The 21,622-nt window shown below is 41.4% G+C and overlaps 1 protein-coding gene across 7 annotated transcripts in view; it reads left to right on the top strand.

Annotated features, from left to right (window-relative positions):
* baiap2a (BAR/IMD domain containing adaptor protein 2a) overlaps positions 1 to 21,622 on the top strand; it is a 74,930-nt gene that overhangs the window by 31,272 nt on the left and 22,036 nt on the right. For all 7 annotated transcript variants that reach the window (XM_033645584.2, XM_078161681.1, XM_078161679.1 and 4 more), the window contains exons 4-6: positions 14,726 to 14,787; positions 16,817 to 16,888; positions 19,934 to 20,071. In XM_033645584.2, the coding sequence (XP_033501475.1) occupies positions 14,726 to 14,787; positions 16,817 to 16,888; positions 19,934 to 20,071 (272 nt within the window). The remainder of the gene's footprint in view (positions 1 to 14,725; positions 14,788 to 16,816; positions 16,889 to 19,933; positions 20,072 to 21,622) is intronic.

Here is a 21,622-nt window from a genome sequence, read left to right as displayed (position 1 = left end):
AAGAGACAGAGTCTCTCTCTCGCCAGCCCCACTACTCCCACACGCTCCCTCCCACATATCCTCCTCTGGTTCGGCTAATCATCGCCTGTCACTTTGCCACCCACACACACATGCATGCACACACACATGCTAACAGTGAGCACTTATTACCTCAGTGACATGTGTGGCTTTCCAGGTCTCCTTGGGAAAAACAGGAAATGTAGACATTGTGGGGCTGGATACATTTACGACAGTTTTAAATGACCAGCTCTCCTCCATTGTGTTTATATTCCTCTGAACTAAGAGGCTTGTGATTTACAACTGGACCCGGAGCCAAAAAGGCAGTCCACAGACTTTAACTCCTCCTGTAATTCCGAGTATTTGGATTCGTCATCACTCCGAGAGCTCCTTTATCTTTGTTGTAACTGACAGAAGTCAAACAAATCAGCCACCTTTGCCTTTTCACAAAAAGCTTCTGAATGGGTCAAAAGTCAGGTGACGCCACCTTCATTCAAGTGTTTGCACATTGTAGAAAAGTCCCAAGTTACTGTGGTGAGAATCAAGCAAGCCAAGTCGAATCCCTGCTATAGGTTAAGCAAGACAAGTGACGCGATTGCTCAGGTCAGCGAGATACTTGCATTTTGCATCGATAACGTACTTTTTGCGATGTACGTTGTTCTTGTTTCGTAGTGACAGATGAAGTTGGATGTTGTGGTGGTCATCTTACTGATGTTTGACCTTAAAACGTGGCATACTTTTGTTCTCTCCTTACTACCATCATCAACAACATCATCCTTTGAATCCACATTTTATTATTTTTGGACTAGCCTTGACGATAATTGCCTCATGCATTGGTCTCCGCATCCTAGTACGTTGTCAGGTTTGCTCACACTACACTAAAAATCATTTGTTTGTTCATTATCAGACTGACATCGCTCTTCTCTCCTAAGTTTGCATTTGCAAAGAGAAGAACAATAACCTGGTTAATCTGACCCATTGCATGCCACACTGCCTTATCAGTTGACAGCATGTTTGGGAACACTGCCCGCTGGAGTATGGCAGGGTCTGTTATGCCTACTGCAAAATTTTTCATTTAAACAAATGGTTTTAGATCTAATTTTCCTATGTTCAAAAGGTGTTTTGAATTTTGGATAACAGTGACAGCCCTACAGCACTGCTGTCATGAAAACAGTTGGTGACGTAATCTGCACTACCGCTAGTTTATAATACCCAATTTTATGTATATATTACCTTTTTCCTCACTTAAATGCACAAAATAGTGGTTTCTACTGTATTAGGTACAGTATCAGACTTTCACCACATGATTATCACGGCCAAACGAGTTCACAAGAGAGAGATTATCGTAATACATGTAGGAAATTTAAAGAAAAAGTATAATTAAATGAATAAATTATCATTATTATTATTTAGAGCTGCACCTGACTAAGAATTTTCCAAGTCCGCCAATAGTCGTCATTTAGGGCCATTAGTCGACTAGTCGCCTGCATGTTTACGATATTAATTTAATTATTACATTATATATTTTGGCCGGGGCAACACAATGGTTTGAGTTCAAGGTGTGAGAAAGAATAGTATCAGTAACATTATTAACACTGTGCTACATTACAGAGAAATACAAAACCGTATAATAATGAACCTTCATTAATATAGGCCTATATTTTATCTACAAGTGCACGTCACACACTAGGGCTGTCAAAATTGCTCAAAAATGACGTTCAAATATTCCTTCTAAAAATAACTCATAGGTTCGAACCATTCAATTTTTTTTTTTTCCGAATTATGTCCACAAGAGGGCAAACTAATACAAGGAAACATACTTGTATATGTATTAATACAAGGAAACATAACTACTTGTAGGTATTTTTATCTCAACATAAACGTCTTTGAAAACATTTACATACCTACACATTAAAACATAAAACAACAGCTGGGAGCAGAACCGCTTGTCGACCAGCATGGAGAAATGCGCATCTGATGCCAACGCCCACTCGCAAAGAGGACAGCTGCGGTGGTGTTTTTTTTTTTTTTTTTCTCCACAATCGAATATCAATTTTCACGTTCAAAGGTCCATTTTTTTTTTTTCAAATTTAAATTCAAATTTAGAATATTCGTTGACAGCCCTATCACACACTGAGCGAGCCGCCTGTTAATGACGCTGTCAGCAAAGCAGTAATGATTGTGCTAAGTGGCTAATGGGCATGTAGCTACTGACATGTTTCAGATGATACGTCATGTTTGTAGTCGACCAATGAAGATGAGTTTACATATCACCTTGGGTTCGTCCTTCACCTTCTCAAAATGATCCCACACTTTGGATTTCCTGCCCGACATGTTATTAACTAGCCTGTGGAATAACCACAGGTGCCAGCCCTGGAAATTAACGGCTGTACACATGCTGCGTCTTTAACCTACCTGGAAAACATGAAGTCAGGCTCTAGGTGCTACTCTTATGTCTTTTCTGTAGCAGCTTTCAAGAGCGTGGTGGCAGGTTTTGTCTGAGGTTGCTAAGCAACCTTAACAAGCACCATATAGTCTATTTACCTGAAATCCTGAGAGCAGAGCTGATCTTGTTCCAGGCGCTGTTTATAAGTGTGTAGGCCTATCGTCAGTGGGACAGAAGTAAAGCTCTGGGTAGCCCTGCACTAACATAATCAACTTTTCCATATTTATCAGACTGAATATTTATAGAATAAGGGAAATATATCTGTCAGCTGTGACTGGTTTGTAATGTGACTCCAGTCTGACTGCTGAGCGTGGCCTCTTCCTGTGTCTGTCCTTTCAAATTAAATTCCCACTCAAAAAGGTTTTGATTTATCTTGACAAGGCACAGCTCCTAATAGAGTTTCGAGTTTTGTTTTGTTTGTTTTTTCTGCGACTAAGCAACCAATGAAATCTTGCATCTGGCATTTTGTCTCTTTTTTATTGGCAAATTAATTACCCTCAAAATACAAGTGAAAGGAAGTGGAGAGAACGTCTGTGACCATAACTGTGCAAAAGCGTACAAAAAGTGCAGTACTGTCATATCGTGACACCCCTACTTCTGAATATTTGAAATGTCTCAGTTCTCATTACTATACAGTCAGTCTGCTGTTCTCTGCTACCAGCCAAGAGAAGAAAAGTTGTTGTCGTGATATGGCCTTTCTATATTCAGCTTTTAATAAAAACTTAAATTCTATGCCCTCACTGTCAGTTGTTCCCTGTGGTATTGAAAATGGTATCAAATATCGACTTTTTTCAGAGTAGAAAGTTAGATAAAAGTTTGAAATTCCAGTTTCGTGACACAGTATATATGCAGAAGGAAGTAGGTTTCTGGCTATAGGCCTGTTTACGACACGCCAGCATGGTCAGCCTGATCTTTTAGTGCCCTCAGGTGAAGAGTTGAGAACTCCTCTGTGCTGGGCTGGGTGTGTTCCACTGTGCTGTCCTACATCGCTAGTGTTTCACTGTTGGAAGTGTGTAGAAGTCAGACCACAAACTGAGCGCTAGCCTAATTCTAGAAAATCCATGTAGCACAGATAAGTAGTTTATATATTTGCTGTGGCTTTCCTTCATCCTGTCTTCTGGTTCACAATTAAAAAATAAACTCCCTCTCAGTTCGGCTGATGAGTCTGTTTTCAAGAACCCTGAGCAGGAATGTGAAGTGCTTACAGTTCAGCCTCCAGAGCTGGAGCAAATCAAATATGTTTCTCCCCTCTTATCAACTTCTGTAACCTTGCCAATTACCACGTTTTAATAACACATATGTGTGATTCAGCACAAAGACTGTGTCTTTTGGGAAATTACATGCATTAGAGAAAAAAGGGGGTCATATTGTAATCAACCAATGGATTGCTGAGGTTGCTGCTGGGGAGAGAGAGCCCGTAATAAAAAAACAAAAACACAAAAACCTCAAAGCCGTCCTAGTAATTACTTGAGAGAGATAAAAAAAAAAAAAAGTCTCACACAGGGAAAATGGGGCTGCAAACTGTTGTAGTATAATTGTCTTTTTTAGGTTAATGGATCTGGGACATAAGCATTAAATTTCTGCTCGTAAATGGATGCCATCTTAAAGGTTAAAAAACATGTCTGTTGCGGAGAGCAGAGGTTAGCGGTGGCGGGTGAGGCGTTAACTCTGACATGAATGAGCACCTGCGATTACACATGCTGTACTGTATACACGCAATTCTTTCTCTCTCTGTTTCCCCTCTCTGTCTTTAGTCTGGCCTACCTCTCTCCTCCTCCAGCACCTGTCCCTGTTTAAATGAGAGCAGAGGAGCTCTTTTCTTAGCTCTGTCCCACCATCCCAGGGGTCCCTGCCTTCTACTGCTCTATTTCTGAGATGCGCACTGCATGATGGGAAGCCAGTGGCCCCCACGCTCTCCGTCGACATGCATTTGCATTGCCCTTCATTTGTTCGTGGCAGTGACATGTACAGAAGGTGAGCCTAGGTAGAGCTGGGATGGACATAGACAAAACTGTACAAACAGCTCTCCCCGTCTGTCTCTCTCTGTGTTTCCTTTACACACTTACTCCACTCGACACTTGTTTGTAATGGATCCATTTCCATTCTGCGCTTGTAAGGCTGGCATGCAACAACGCAAAACACAACAGTGTGATCAAAACCAGTGCGTGCACAGTTTCAGTGCTGTGATGTGTGCAAATCTGCATCGTGTAGGTGTGTGGGTTTTAGATGTTGTCTGTCATGATTATGCAAGAGCGCCTGAAGTATCTCAGAAGTATAGAAATGTCATGATTTCATAATATCAAGCATAATTTGTGCTGCGTTTTGCACATGTCCATGGCTTTCAAAGAATCTGTGTGTGTGTGTGCCGAACTCACCCTGAACTCAAGTGTAATAGTAGGTAGCAGCAGTAATGTTTCTTTTTATTACCCTGCACTTTCAGCATCCTTTATCCCACTTCTGAATGAGTTAAAATATTAATTACATGCCTACCGTTGTTTCCTCTCACTAGTAAATAGTCGGACTTGAATACATTCTTTGTAGACCTTTATTGACCCTGGTTACTTCAGGCGTTCTGGCTGGATCGAATACACACAGCCACTCACTCAGCCCCTCCTTGAATCTCCATATCTCAACAGGTAGACGCATGACTCTGCTCTTTTTCTCATTGCCTCCACTCCAGTGCCCCAGCCTTGGAGAGAGCAGCCCTGTTATTAAGGCTCAAAATGGTGTGCAAGTTCACATCAGGTTCTTGTCTGTTACATTTAAGGTACCACTTGTTATTGTTGCATTCTTGAGGGATTTTCCCCATCACTTCACTTCTTGCTCCACTATCTCCGTCTGCCTAAATTGCCCCAGTCTGTTTCTCTTTCATGTAACGCTTTCTTCACTTTGAACTTCATATTTTGATTCTTCGAGGACTTTGTCGCAAACAGGGAAGAGACAAAAACACCCCAGATCTTTTAAAGGATTCCGCACCAACCCATAAACACACACACACACACACACACACACACACACGCACAGGCACAGTAATCTGTATGTCACAGTCAGAGTGACTGTTGCTGCTCTTAATCTGCCATCTTTTTTTTTACTCGTCTCTATTATTTAACTTTCTTTCTCCCTCCTTTGTCACCCAGCTATCCTCCAGAGTTTGTCAGATCAATCAGAGTGCGATTAAATTCATCACTTGTGCTTTCAGCAACAAGAAAAAGCAGATATGTTATCAGAAGGGGGTTTTGCTGCGGCAGTAATCAAAGTTTCTCTCCGGGGACATACTTTTTTTTATGTGAGTTTAAGTCACAGATTTCTTTTGCAGCCTTGTAGTTTTCTGTCAAGTCACTGAACGTACACTGTAAAACATTATTTAAATCAATCAGGCAATGTAAAGCAGAGGATATGTGATGATGAAAGTTTTTTTTCATGATGGATATCACACAAGTCAGGTTTTGTCATGAGATTTTTATGAGGTGTACCCCTAACCTTGTACAGTCAGATAAAATTTATGACCTTAGCAGTATGATAAATGAACCAGCCCACTGGGATGTTCTGGACCATCAGTGACTCTGTAAAGGGTAACACGGAGCAGGTTAAGACATATCAGCTATGCAGTGCAACACTGTTAGGCTAGCTTGTGCATATTAAGAGTGGAATTCATGGACTGGAGAGCAGACATGTTAGAAAATGTTAGTTTTATGTAGGGCTGCACGGTATATGCGGTAGACCGTAGAAATGATATAAATTTGGCCCACGGTAGAGATTTGCGCTCTACCGTCCTATCGTCGATGACGTCATCGCACCTGCCTCAGTGTGAAAATGGCTGCGAGCACAGAGACAGCGGAGCAAGAGGAGGAGAAGTTCACGTCCGTGATTTAGCGTAGCACGTGCAACATGTGTTGCTGGAGAACTTGTGAGTGAATGAGTTAATGTTTTATGAACAGCCCCGGACTTCTCAGACTCTTTTAGCGACTTACCGCTCAGAGGGAACTCATTCAGCGTCTCCTCTGGCAGCAGCACAGTGTCTCTCCCTCTCCCTCTAGTTGTGGTATCATAACAGCCTGTCACAGGTTACAGCGTGATGATTAGAGGAGAAATGGCAGAGCATAAATGTCCAGGTGGAAAAAACACAACTCAGTCATTTAGGATTTTGCTAAAAGAAGGAAATTACCTTTTGATATAGATCCCAGGGGACATTTTGCACCATAGAGTGCTGGGTTTTAATTTTGAGTTTTGAGATCTGCATTCTGCACAATAAATGCTCTAAAAAATACATTATATCTTTGCTTTTGTTGTTGTTGTTGTTGTTGTTGTTTTTTATCAATTTAGCTTTGCTAAGGGACTACAAAACCCATTCAGAAACACTTCTATTATAACTTTTACACTTAAATTTATACCGCGATATATACCGTTACCGTGAAGGGATTTGATTTATACCATGATATAAATTTTAGGTCATACCGCCCAGCCCTAGTTTTATGTTATATGTTAGCTTCAGCCCGACATGGCTACTTTTTTCACCGGGTATTACCTGACTGTATAAAATAATGAACGCAGTCACAATGACATCACCCATTGTTTGTGGACTCCTGTTTTGAAGCCTCAAGTTTGGCATTTTGGCAGTTGCAGTGTTGGATTTTTGGAGCCAGAAGTGACCATATTTGGACAAAAGGGTGGAGCTTACCGTAACACCAGCTGCTAGCTTGGTTATCGTGGTCCATCTGCAGTTACGGTTAACTGTGATAATGCTAATGCTAATTTTTGCTAGTAAAAAACAGGCTGAAAATCACTAATACAATGTACTTACTATAAACAATGAACAGGCAAACCTTAGAGGGTGTTTTCAGTACAAACACTGAATAAAACCTTTTCATGTGACCAAAACATTAAATTAATTTCCATGAACTGAAAACACACTGAAATAGAGACATTGTGCCTATACTCTCTCAGTTTTTGTTTTTTTCTTGTACCAGGTTTTAAACACGTGTATTTCTGCTGTGAAGTCGGGCATTTTAACATAGGACTGAGTCGCCTCTGGAGTCAGCCTCAAGTGGCCATTTGAGGAACTGCAGTTTTCGGCACTTCCGCTTTGGCTTCATTTTTTTTAGCCTTGGAGGTTGCTGCTTGGTTTTGTGTCCCTAAGGTGATTCGGTAATTTGTACTAGTCACTTAAAGTAGTTAATGTAGCTTATTGTAAAATTCCACCAAGTTTAAACGCCACAGAATTAGAAGCTATGTGTGGAGGTAGCTGACGACGACAGGGTGGAGTTGGGCGGGTTCTTGTATGTCTCTCTGTCCCCCTGTATAATTCTGTGCCCCCTCTCTAAGTTCAAAGGTTTTGTCATTGCTGGTTTTGTCATTGAAATCCGTGAACACAGTACAGGCGGACCTCTTCACAAGTTAATATTTTTCCTTCAGCAGCAGTTTGTGGAGTTTGAGCCATGGGCTGGATAACTAATCCGTAGATTCGATCAGAGCTGATCAAATCAGATGATGTTGATGACATTATCCCACTGCCCCATTATAGTTGCCACTTAAGATCAGATGATGAATGAGAAGAGCAGCTGCTGCAGAAGCAAGTGAACGCCAGGTTTTAGACCCAGCACAATGATAGTTTCACTTTCACTGCGCCTGACATTCTGCTGCTCCGTCTGTGCCCAGAATACGCTCTGTGCTCCATCTGTGGTGCAATGAATAACAGAATGGTATCTCTGTTCCAGCAGCCCTCCTAAAGGGCAGTCCAGCTCCAAAAATACAAAATCAATATGTTGTGGCAGTTGTTGTTATCATTGTGAACTGCCACAAATTATGCATAGCATTAGTTTAGATGGGATGCGATGTAAAGCTCCGCTCACATCCCAGCTACATCAGCTGATCTCAAACAGCCCAACTGATTGATGAAAGGGAGTCAGCTGATAGATCATGATTCCTCTCTATGCAACCAATTGCCAAATCTCATTCAGGGTGCCCTATTTAAACTGCTCTGGCCTGCCTACTGTTGCTGCTTCCTCTGCAAGCCGCTTTGCAACGCGCCTCCACCCAAGCTCCTCCTTTTCATGCTGTGTCTGACTTATCAATGGCATTTCTGTTTGTCATTGATGCAGCTCTGTTCTGTTCCTGAGTGGTCTTTGCTGCTGCTCTCCCTGCCTTAGGCTTTCCATGTAGGCGCATGGAAGGGTAGGGGGGTTTCTTTCTCTGCCTCAGGCTTTCCGCATAAATGCATGGAAGTGTGGAGAGGTGTACTGTCTCCGCCTTAGGCTTTCCATGTAGGAGCATGGAAGAGGTTTTCTGTGTAGGCCTAGGAAAGGCAGAGGGGCCCCAGAACAGAGCCATACTGCCAAATATAATACTTCAAATGGAAATAAACTTTTCTTTGACTAAAATGTTCCTGACTGAAATAATTGAATATGTGGGGAAACCCTGTCATCTTTTTTTTAGCATTCAAAAATTACAGCTCCCTTGAGGCTTTGACATCCATCCTGTGACTCAAGACTCAAGAATTTTTAGATTAGCTCAAAATAAACTAGTATTTAAATAGATATTGTGCTATCCTTGTTAGAATGGCGATATTGCTCTGTTGTGTTCCAGTTTTTTGCTGTTAAAAAAAGTGTAAAATGTGTTGCTGAGGCTGGTGGAACTGCAGCTTAAAAAGAGGCCAGGGTTTTGGCTTGCTGATACCAGATGGTTTGGCTTTGCTACATACTGTCTTATCCAGTAGACAATGCACGACAACCTACCTGAGACCTTCTTGGAGTAAATGCAAAGATTACTTGCCACTGTGCTCTGGCCCACTTGTCTTTGACAGGCTTACATGTCTGCTGTTAAGCCTTCATTGTGGCCTAAATGCATGACACCATTGCTGGACAAACTTATATTGGGCTAGTAGGTTGAACAGCTGCGATGACTGAGCTTCCAATTTTAGCAACATGTCATATATACTGTATATCAGTAGTTTTCGCCTGTAAATGAGTTTATCATCCCACTCTCAAAACTACAAAATGAGTGTGTGGGAAAAACAGAGAGAGCAAGGGATGGATGAACTGTAAGCATAAACTGCCCCCCTCCCAGATTGTGTTTAGATGTTGCGGTTTCACAGGGAGTGTACACAAACACACACGCACACACTCACATGGCCACCCAGACTCTCAGTTATTATCTGCGTCTGGCACGTTATCCCACTGCCCCATTATAGTTGCCACTTGTTTGTTTCCCATGTGACTTGGCATTCGAGATAGGCAGGTATTAACATCACTGTACTGTTTAGCCACACACACTGTGCACACACACACACACACACACACACACACACACACACACACACATGCACGCACACACACATACTGTACACAGACTCTCCAGGTGGGATCACTCCAGTTTCCTCCCCAGGGAAGTGTCGATGTTGATGTAACGATAGCTGATAGTAAGGGTGGAGATCTTTGAACAGTGTTTTGTAACACAGCACTTTGCAGCCGCTGGCCCTCATCTTGCAACTTCTCCCATGGCAACGACCCTAGCATTATCCTGCTTCCATGACAACCCGTAGTGAATCCGACTTGACCTTCACCAGTGATTCAGTTTCTCTCCATCCACCTCCATTCTCTCCCTCCCTCCATCTCTGTCTCTCTTGTTCTCTCTGTTCAACATTGCAAACTTCCACTTTTTTTTTCTTTCTGCACCGTAGCCCACATTCTGTTATTCTGTATTTTTTTTTCCTTTTCTCTACCTGTGTGGGTGTATCATTGCTTCTGTTACACAAGCAGTCAATACATCTACACAGGCTGATGTCACACTTCAGGGGACAGTCTGTTCATATGCACCCAAAGTCCTGCGTCCATGCTTCCTTCTCTGACTCAGTGATTTAAGCTAGCAGGCATGCGGCTGCTTGTTGCTGTGCTGCAGGTGCAGATCAACCTGAGCTCACCTCCCCACAAAGGAGCCATTGTTTCCTCTCAGTCAGGGACACAAGCAGAGTTGAAGTCAGCTTGGAAATATTGATACAGGAATGACAAGTCTGTGAGAGTTTATTTGCTAGTGTGTGTGTGTGTGTGTGTGTGTGTGTGTCTGTGTGTTCATATGGACATTCTGTGCACATTCATAGGTTTGTTACAGTGGCAATCGACCTGTCTGTCATGTCGATCTTAGCTGGTATGCGGATATCCTTATCAGGCTGGCAGCTTACACTTGGTCTCGCAGGTTGTGTCACGCCTGCCGGATAATTTCTGCACAAAACAATAATGTTGCACAACACATTCAGATTTTCCACATTATGCCTCTTTATTGATTCTTGATTGAATTCTCGGCTGTTAACTGCCCCTGAAGGTTTCAGTCCAATTTTCTGTGTTGTTGTGTGATATGATATCGAAGTTGCCATGGTAACTGTTTGCATATCCAAAGTGTGGATTTTTTTTGTTCCTTCTATGCTGTAGCATCATGCAGTTATGAAACTGCAGATGACAAGATGAGATCTCTCACAGATTCATTCATTCTTTACCTTTCTGGCTTCTTGCAAACACCCTGTCCTACTGCCAGTTAACTTGACGCGCGTGCGTGTGTATGTGTGTGTGCATGTGTGTCTGCGGCACGGCAATGGCTGCTCATTTGTTAATTGATCCAGCTAGTTGAAGCCGCCAGCAGAATGCCAGGGTTTCTAAGCCTGAAGGGCTGTGATCAGGGATGAGTATCTGTAAGCTGCTTAGCGAGCCTGCTGGGAACTGACGGGATGCTTTGGCCTGCTTCTGTGCTCCTGTGAGGCACAAGATCAGCGGGTTGCACCATGGGCAAGAGGCCTGGCTATCTTGGGTATACAGAAGTTGTAGGGCCAGTGGTTGCCCTGAATTTAGCATGTAATAAGAAAAACATCTTCTGAACTCTTACTGTTTGCTTTGCTGCACACACGTACACTTTTCTAGTGATGAGCAGGTCAACAAGATGGTTGAAATAGAATTTGACTAATTAGTAGGTCATTACTTATATCAGAGTTGAACCACTGTTCAAAAAGGTCCATGATTGTGCAGAATGTTGAGCTCATGTGGCTCTTCAGGAATCCATCTAATGCTGTTGTAACTGACGTCACTGTAACTCTTTAATTTATGTCTCCCTATGTAGCATTTGTAAGCAGCGTGTAAACACTTAACAAAACATACAATCATGTAGTTTAAGCAGATGAGGCTGTGTTTGAAATCATATACTAACATACTATTAATACTAACTGTGAGGTAATAGTATGAGATGTGAGCTGACTGCACATACTCAGCTGCCTCACAGTGCATTGTGTCTCTTCAGACTGCGCATTTGTGCAATGGCTGGCAATGGTGGAGATTTTGAGACAGGCTAAAAGCTGTTATATGTCACTTTATTAAGTTTGAATGGCTTTTTGAGGTGAGGAGTTACCTATTAATGGCCAATTTATCAAAAAAGAAAAACAACTGTTTGAGAATTTCTTGTGATGCTTTCGATGTGAGAGCTGCTGGCCGGGTAAGTCTGGCCGTCAGTCATGTGATACTTGAGGATACCTAAGTGTAAACAGTCTACAGGTAGCAGGTACTATATCGTTCACTAATAGGCAGTATGCAGTACTAGGGGTGTAAATCACCATACTGTCATTTTTTTCTAAAACTTCAACTTTCTGGCTTAAAATCCTGAACAGCCATTAAACATATTTTTTGCTAGTGACCCATTATAAGCTTTAGCATGTTTACAATGTATAAATTAGCTTAGCGGCTAGCAGACTTTTTCCTCTACTTCTAGCTTAACAAATCCCCTGTGGCGTTATTATTTTTCTTACTGACAGAACAGCTCTGTCAAATATCAACCTGCATGCACGTTATGTCAGCCCAACATTGTTGATACAGAGCAGCTAATGTTGCTGTAGCGAGAAGTTAGTGGAGTGAGATGGCCATCCAGGCAGGTCACATTACATCGTGTTTATCTTGTAACGGCATTGTTTACATACGGCATGTGTTCTGTCTTTTGACACCTTTTGTCTTCAAGATCCAAATTCTTTCCACACTGCTGATGTATTCCTAAGTAAATAAACACTATCATCATTGTCTTTCTCTTGACTGCTTACCGTCTGCCTGCTGCTGTTTGATGGTGACACAGACTTTCAAAATAAAAGCCTATGCTAAAGATTAGAGATGCACCGATCCAGCTTTTTCAGTTTTGATATCGATCCCGATGCTGTGGCTTTGAGCATCAGCCGATATCCGATAGCAATCCGATACCATGGTTGACCTAAAAAGCTACATGTAGAACAGAAAAGACTAGAGGCCTCAGGCATTAATGACTACACAGTTCTTTCCTAAGATAAAATGAAACAAGATGAAACAGATTAATGCAATGATGAACTATTTATTTTTAACAAAAATAAAGAATTGTGAAACAGCAGTTGAAATAGTGTGAAATACCTCCACACAGCAGATCCTCTCCTTTGCTCCCTGACGTATGACGTAGCTCCCGTCGCAATAGATTTAAAGGGAAAGGATCGCCTGAGGTATACGTTGCATTTTCCGATACCCGATCCATCTATTTTGATGTTATCGTGGCTGATATTCGATCCAGATATCGGATCGATGCATCCCTACTAAAGATGACGATACGGATCAATGTTTTCACTTTGCATACATGATACTGGATCGCTGATCATTGAATCAGTATATCGATCCAGATTGATGGATCATTACACCCCTATGCAGAACATACATATTGTATGTTGAGTATGTAGTCAGCAGCACAGTAGTATGTGAATCCAAACACAACAATAATGACAATACTGTCCATTGATAAGAAAAGATGTGCCTGTGTTGGCTCACAAGTATCTTACAGTGTGTTGTAACCATTTATTAAATGTTTATATACAGCTTATAAATGCTACAGTAAACAGGGGGACCTAAAGTGTTACTCACTTAACTACAAGAAAATAAAACTAAACGTTTTGCAGAATATTAATTACATGTTGTATTTCTTTGTCCCTCATACAGTCTAACGCTCCAACCTGCTTCACTGTCTGTCTGTAGCTATTCGCATTGTACGTGCTATCTGTTGAGACGAAGACCACTCCAAAGCCCTTTAGTGAAGACCAAAGTTTGCACTGAAACCACGTCAGCACAAGTTCTGATTTCACCTACGAAGCATTTTGAGATCGGTCGAGATGCTTACAGGTCTGCCTTTAAAAGAGGAAACAGCAGGGGAGTGTGAGATTGAAAAAATCTGATGTGCTCCAAATGTTGCACTTGAGTGTGCAGCTCCTACTCAGCCACAAATGTCCAATATTTATTTTTAATTTCTGCAGTAAGACAGAGTTGAATAATATTTTACTGCAGTTTGGCTATTTTATTTTTTTAATAAATGCTATTTTGATTTTCATACTGACCTGTCATAATATTTTTGCTAATTTTGATTTTTTTCTCACTAAAATCAATATGCAATCATCCAAATTAAATGGAAGTATGTTTCCTGAATAATTGATATAAACCATTATTAATACTAGCTGATATCACATGTTTTCACTAGGTAAATATGTAATACGTCAGACGGAGGTGAAGCTAAGGGGCTTTGGACTTTTTGGTCATGGAAATGTACGTGTGTCTCATTTTCCTGTACATGCAGATCTCACACTGTCTTTCCACCAGGTCTCTATATGTATATGTGTCTCTCGCTCAATGTAGCTCTTTGTGTTCCTTTTCTTGACAATGCACTGCATATTCAGAAGAGGCAGCCTGTAGGTATATGAAAATAAAACACTCTCACTAGCTGCATGACCCTTCTTATCTCTTCCCTTTTGGTTATTTCCTTTTCTTTCTTTTTTTTAAACTCCTTTCTGTGTGGAGACTTTAACCTTTCTTTGAGGTGTTGTTTTGTCGTCCTAGAAATTGCCTGATGTTAAAATTAATCAAAGAAAGAAAGGCAAAATGTTTGATCTCCACGAGACATCAGCACTCACACGCTTGAAGAACCAGACTTTGATTTTAAGCATTTTGTTTCCCCCATTTTTCATATTCGACATCACAACACTGTTTCATATTCTCTGTTTTCTGTTACCTTGTACCAAAAAAAACAAACTTCCATCACGTTCTTCGTTGTTCCAAGTCACGTTGTCCTGTACGTTTGTGTATCTTGTACTACTGCATGAGCTTTGCACGCCGGGGTCTCTCTCTTGCTTTTCCTGTTTCTTCCCTTTTCCTCTCTAGATTCCTACACCTCTCTCCTTTCTGTTTCTCTGCTCTAGGAATGCTTGTGCTGTTCAGTGTTGTTCATGAGTTCCCTGTCTCCCTCTTTCTCTCTGTGCAGGGGATGTGCTGTTCCAGATGGCCGAGGTCCACAGACAGATCCAAGTGCAGCTAGAGGAGATGGTTGGTATTCTAAGCTCAAAGGGTTTTTTAGCAGCACTCTCTATAAAACTCTGGCAATGTGAAAGGTCTCATAATGTAATAATTTAACAATAGTTCAGACACGATTCGTCCCTGAGCTCTCAAGTCCCTGTGGGCAGCACATGGAATACATGATAATTAAATGAACATGAACTCGTGTTGAATGAACAAAAATGCTGAACTCGTATAAATCCAAGGTGAGAATACAGGAGGTGGCTGGGGAGTGAAGTGAGGTAATTGAACTGTGTGGCATTGAGAGTATAATAAGCTTGTATGATGATGACGTCATGATTTATCCACAACTTGTCAACCTCAAGTTCATTACTGTGTCCAGTGTGGAGGAAACCTTGAGCATAGGTGCTCATCATGTGGATGCCCTGGGGCTTTTAATGTCTATCTGCCCCTTTGCCCTCACTGTCCATCAGTCTGTAATCCATCTTCTTCTCCATACTGATCCTCCAGTATTAACTCCTTTGCATGAGTCCAAACTGAGAACTCTGCAAAAATGCTTGCAGCCACTTTGAGCTGAAATAGCAAAATCAAAAGATTATTTTCCCCAAATGTGAAGCTTCTGGGGAAATTTTAGTTCATGCAGAAGCACAGAAGTAATCTGTAATCAGCTGACACTTAGCTGATTGGATCATTGTTTCTTATCAGTTACACAGCGATTACAGGCAGTCAGTTTAAATATGGCTTCCTACTCACTGATCCCTGCTACACCAATGCTGCCACACACCACTGCCGCGGCTGCTGGCAAAGGTTTACCCCCACCACCCCAGCCTCCGCCTTTCTAATTCAGAGTCCAAACATGGCTGTAATGTTTAATGGTATTATATTTCTTGCTTGGGCCCACTCTTGTATACCTGTGGGGGTTTTCTGCATTGTGCTCCCCGTTTTGGCATAGCATGCAGGGAGCACCTCATGAGCGGTGCCCTCAGTGCCAAACATAACTGTATTTCCATTTGTTGAAATAAATGGTTAAATCTATGACAATAGAGTTCCTGACTGAACCTATTTAAAATGCTGGGATTCCAGGGATTCAAGAGGAATTGAAGCCAATACTTATGCTCTTCAAAGCCACCAGACTCCAGAACGGTCTGGTGGCAGTAATTTTATCTTTCATAACATGGAACATGCTCATCTGCCGCTTCCTCTATTGATTTGTGGTATTGTGTGACGTTGGTGTTTTAGAGGGTTAGTTCAGATTCACCAGAGTCACACAGTAACACAAACAAACTGACTGACTGAGACAGCGGTAGACTAGCAGCTCCGTGGTCAGCTAGCTAAAAGTACTGTTTTTGTTGAAGGAGTTTGGTGGCTTAGATGGATAAAACCATCAGAAACGGATGATTGACAGCAAAGTGAAGCAGCAAAAATATTCAAAGTATAGCATACACTTAAACTTATATGCATTTTTTAGGTGGCTAAAATTTGTTTTGCTGCCACCCTTGTCCACAGCAGTACATTGCATAGCTTCTGTGGTGGTAATCTGCCTGCTTCTCCAAACTCGAGGCATGCTGACCACCATCTACTGTAGGTAATACACTGACTCTTGATAAGTAGCTCCTACAACCCCACTTCAAAAAATCTGCACTATCCCTTTAAGCTATGCTCACACAGTATACTGCTGATTTTTCATTTTTTTATGGAAAATGTGAAAAAGAAATGAATGTCAGAAGAGCAGAGATAAAACATTTTATTCTGACTTGGTAGCCGGTTCTCCAGGCAGGTCAGTTTACAATCTAGTGACTAAATATTGTGTCCGATAGCACTGAGTCAGTGAGAGTGACGGTGATTTGCATGAGCGAGTCTTCACAGGCCGGGACTTTGTTGATAAAACATTTATTCAGTGACTGAGTAAATGAAGATAACATGTATTTTAATAGCTTATTCATGTATTGTATATAACTTTATGTGGACAACTTGGTCTTGTCTTCGACCTTCACATGCAGCCTCCATGAATGATTCAATCGCTGACTTTTATTGAACTGTTTTTGTGCTTTCTCCGCAGTTGAAATCCTTCCACAACGAGCTGCTCTCGGAGCTGGAGAAGAAGGTGGATCTGGATGCTCGTTATCTGACTGTGAGTATCTGATTGGCTGGCTCTCCCACAGCCCGAGGACAGCCTCGATCCAATAAATGCACTCCATATTTTAGCTCATTTTTAGTGCTCCATATTGCATTACATCAATTCTGTCAAAGCCTAATTTGACCGAAGTGATAACAGAGACGGGGGTGAAGTTGTGTTTGAACATCCGGATCAAAGGCTGTCTCTGAAACAATTAGAGGATATGTGTGTGTTTAAAAAGATGATTTTAAATAACATTTCAGGCCCACTCACCTGTCAAGGGTAGACTGATTAGAATAACCCCCCCTATAGTGTGTGTGTGTGTGTGTCTGTGTGTGTGTGTGTGTGTGAGTGAGTGAGAGAGTGTGTGCAAGCACTGTGGAGCTGGTCTACATGTGATATCTTTAGAATGAGTGGGTTGCAGCCTGAGTGTAGAGCAGCAGTGCTGCGCGTTGTTTTGGGGGATGGGATAATGTTGCCATTATTGTATTGTATTGTTGGAAGGACCACGTTACGAGCTGCTTGGGCTCACAGCCACCAACTCACTCACACACACTTAATATAATATTGCTCCTAAAATGAAATGGAAAGAGTGCTTGTTTGTTGGCTTCTATCCTCTTGACTGAACAGGGATGTCATGTTGAGTTGAAGTGCAAACCACAAGTGTTGTGATTCTATCTCCAAGTAATCTGTGAATCCACACACATCTGTCAGATTTATGTTAGCTGTCTAAACTGATAAGGGAAAAGATATTAAAATGTCTCATGCTTCTTATAGTAGTTCAGATGCATCGACCATTTTAGACTTTTCTACCGTGGTGTTTCCCTGAGGTTTTAACATCCATTACTTCTAATGAATTTCCTACAGATCTGCTGCGGTGATAATTGCAGTCATTTTGCTGCAGACTTTGTGAATTAATCATCAGAAATTTTGACTTCAAAAAGGCAAAAAAAAAGAAAGCTCTGTTTTCTGGGACTGAAGTGTGTGTGAGTGTGCTGTTCCCAGCGGTGCATCTCTCTTTGCTCTCCCTCCGTCTCTGTCTCTCTGTCTCTTGTCTCGCGTAATGGCTTACACGCCGTACAACACCGAGGTCAGAATATGGGCACAAACGTAAAGTGCAAAAAAAAAAAAAAAACAGCCTATAGATTTCCAATAAAGAGGAGCATGCAAGCTGCAAGAGACAAGGGTCTAAATCTCCAGGTGTACCAAAGTTCATTTACTGTCCACTCTGTTTCTAATCAGATTTAATCACGCTAATTATCTGTCCGCATTAAGTAGCCAGTGATTGAGAGCTGGGGTTGCAGGCACTGGAAGCAGAAGTCAACAGGCTTCTGTTTTGTTAATGAGGTGGAACATACCGGCTCAATGAGGCAGATGCTATAAGAATATTATCTTGTTTATCCTGCAGACTAAAAGCTAACTTTTCACAATACCCAATTGTGTCTTCCCTAATCATTAGTACTCTCTATTATCTATGTGCTGGGGGTTTACCACTAGGGAGCCACGGCTTCTGGGAGTTTGAGATATGAATAGCAGAGCAACCTATATCTGTTGTACTGATTTACCTCAAAGACTAAGAGGGAATGAAAGGATGAATCATTCGTTGTTATTGGGCTACAAAGACAACACCAGTGCAAATGCCTTTTGTGCAGAATGAATACACATTTCAGAGAAGCAACACTAGATAAAGTTAAAAATGTGAAATCCCACCAATTTTTCAGCTCATTGTTGTGCGGTCACTAATTGTGTAGAGCTTTCCAGTCCAGCTCACATCTACAGAGCTAATATCCCCCCGTCTCTGCCATGAAATCCAAACACTGCATGTGTCATACTTCCAGTCTGAGTGACAACAGCACCTTCTTTAAGGCTGCCTTTACAGCCGAACAATACCGAGACAATACCTACGTCCTCTGTGTCTTGCAGTATGCAAATGTGGGTGTTGAACCCTTGTGCGTGAGCTCTGCTCAGCCAATTTTGCCTCGTACAGAAACCACATAAGCTTTGTCACACCAGACACAGTTACTATAGCAACAGAGCTGGTTCAGCCCGGAAACAAAGTTGTTATTCTCAATAAATAAATAATTAAATATGCAAATTAAATGAATTAAATAAATACACTCAGGCTGTAAAACGACTGGGCCAGCCGTTTTGCTTGTTTACACAAATCACACGTTGGGTTTTGCCTTTTCAGCTGCCCTTGATTTCTGTTACTATGCAAAGAGAATCAACTTGAAATGTGCTTGAGTAGGGTAATGATTTACAGTGGATGTTTAATGAGACACAATCAAGAGATGTGTTGTTGTAAAATCAAACTTGGAAAACAAAAAATAAAAGGAATGTGGATCTTGTAAAGGATCTTGTGAATTTGCTTGTTTCCTTAATTAAAATAGATTGCTTCCAGATGTCAGAGCCTTCTTGAACACACCAACAAGGAGGTTTCATAACAATCCCTGTTTGCATCTGCAGTGGCACACAGAAATAATGTGAACTGATGATGAAATTACATAACTGAAGTAGGGCTGTGCAGTTTATCTTTGTTTGATCATCATTGCATTGTCAGCTGCTCAATAAACGCATCACGAAACACTGCGATTTTGCACTCAAGGACTGTTTAAGGTAGTTGGAAGAGAGTATCAGTACAAAACTGCACTTTAAAATGCAACTATTGGCCATCTGTGTTCAGTCTAATTTGTTCAATGAAAAAATGTTAAATTCAACAAGCAATTTGTGTTATTTTCGCACTATATTGACAACAACAGAAAGACAAAACGTTCACTCCAGTATATCCTTATTGCAACAGTCATATCGCATATATATTGCATATTTTCCTTAGATTGTGCTGCCCTATTCTAAAGCAAGGTGAGATGATTTTTCTTACAGTAGAGAATTGAGTTGATTCCAGTGGCTTGTTTGTAAGGCAGGAATTAGTCGAAAAACTTTCAGAAATCTGTTGGCAGTACTGTCACGTATTTGCTCATCTATGTCGCCCCGTCTGTCACCCAGGCGTTTTAATTTGCGGTCCTAATTTTGTGTTTGTGCTCTGCCTGTTGCCCCACGTAGGCTGCCCTGAAGAAATACCAGATGGAACACAAGAGCAAAGGGGAGAGTCTGGAGAAGTGCCAGGCTGAACTGAAGAAGCTGCGCAGGAAGAGCCAGGGCAGCAAGAACCCCTCCAAGTATGGGGAGAAGGAAATGCAGGTGAGCCTCTTGCTGTGTCAGAATGAAGATGCATCATAAAACCATTAAAATGTAAATCAGATTTCTTCCACTGTTGTGAAGGGCTACTGTAAGACAAGAAAAAAGGACAAAATACCCAAGAAAATTTGAAGCCAGTTTGCGCTGCTGTACTTTTAGCAGAGTTTGCATTTATGTGGGTGACTGTTGGATCAAAGATTTTTAAGTCTTGGTGCAAACTAATGACTTTATTTTTCATAAAGTAAAGAGAACTCACAAAACAGCAAGGATGGGGGTGGAGGCAGTGGCGACGAGGTGCCCTGAGTGGGAAGGCAGATAGTGGAGGTTTGATTATGAATTGTGTGCCCTCCCCAATCTTTCACACATCTAAACACATACAGCAGGCACATAAAAACAGCAAGAAAAAGATAATGGTATAAGTGACACTAATTGACGTGCTGGAGGAGTACGCAATTCCTTCAGCCGATGTGTTTCTGCTCATGGCTTTGATCAGGGTTTTAACAGAATGAGTGAAAGCACAGCTTGAATATACACCACAAGACAGCTGACTCAATCATCCTCTAAGGATGATGTACCTCAAACACAGACATTTCATAATAAAAGCTTAAAGCAGAATGCTATTATTCACAAAGGTTTCTACATTTTGCCATTTTTTAAATAATTCTTTTAAATAAAGTAGTTTATATTATATCCTCTTAAAAATCTTAAAATGTATATTCAAGCAGTATCACACAAGGGGGAGTATTGTTGTACTGAATATCATCATGGCTCGGTTGTAGGCATGAGGCCACAAGCGACAACAGATTATGATTTGTTGGTTTATTTAATAATTTATTTGGCTCCACCAACACAAAAAGTTCCGCGGCTGATGTGACCAAACTGTTGCCTAGCACGCATAAGTCACTTTACCATTAGCAAGCTACTTTGCGTAAGCTAGGTCGATAGTAAAGCCTGATTTATCGTAGGTTGCTACACACTTTTGATAAGTGTCATTTTTAAATGTATGCCCCCAGATTTTTTTACACCCCAAATCTATTTCTGTTGTGTATGGTGAAGTATAATGTGGACACGCAGCTGTTTAAATCAAACAAATATCCCTCTGTTTACCCTTTTAACTTACTATCTGTATCTACACTGATTGATCGGCTCCCCGTCTGCCTGTGAGCGGCAGATTCCCCTCACTCACTAAGGTGGGCCTGGAAATAACATCAGTGACTCAAAAAATAAAAATACTGTTGATTTATTCCCATGTAGCTGACATGAAAACCTTTTATTCAGTAATGACTGCTGTCAGTCGGCCTGGTGAAGGCAGTTTGGCCGTCCGCTGTCCTCCCAGCTCCCTTGTTTCCAGGCCTTGAAGGGGACACTGAAACAGTCATGTCATGTGAAATATATTACGCTGGTAGAATTTGCTGCACATATGGATTGATTTGTTTGGGAGTATCATTCTGTTTTAAATGGGCTTTATGCGAAATTGAGAGCGTTAGAGTTGTCTGGACACATGGAGGTGGCTGAGTCGGAGGCTAGCAGCTAGCAGTGCTATAACAGCGCTTT

This window comes from Epinephelus lanceolatus, chromosome 18, assembly GCF_041903045.1.
Source record: "Epinephelus lanceolatus isolate andai-2023 chromosome 18, ASM4190304v1, whole genome shotgun sequence".
Lineage (NCBI taxonomy): Eukaryota > Metazoa > Chordata > Actinopteri > Perciformes > Serranidae > Epinephelus > Epinephelus lanceolatus.
This window is presented reverse-complemented; position numbering and strand designations above follow the sequence as displayed.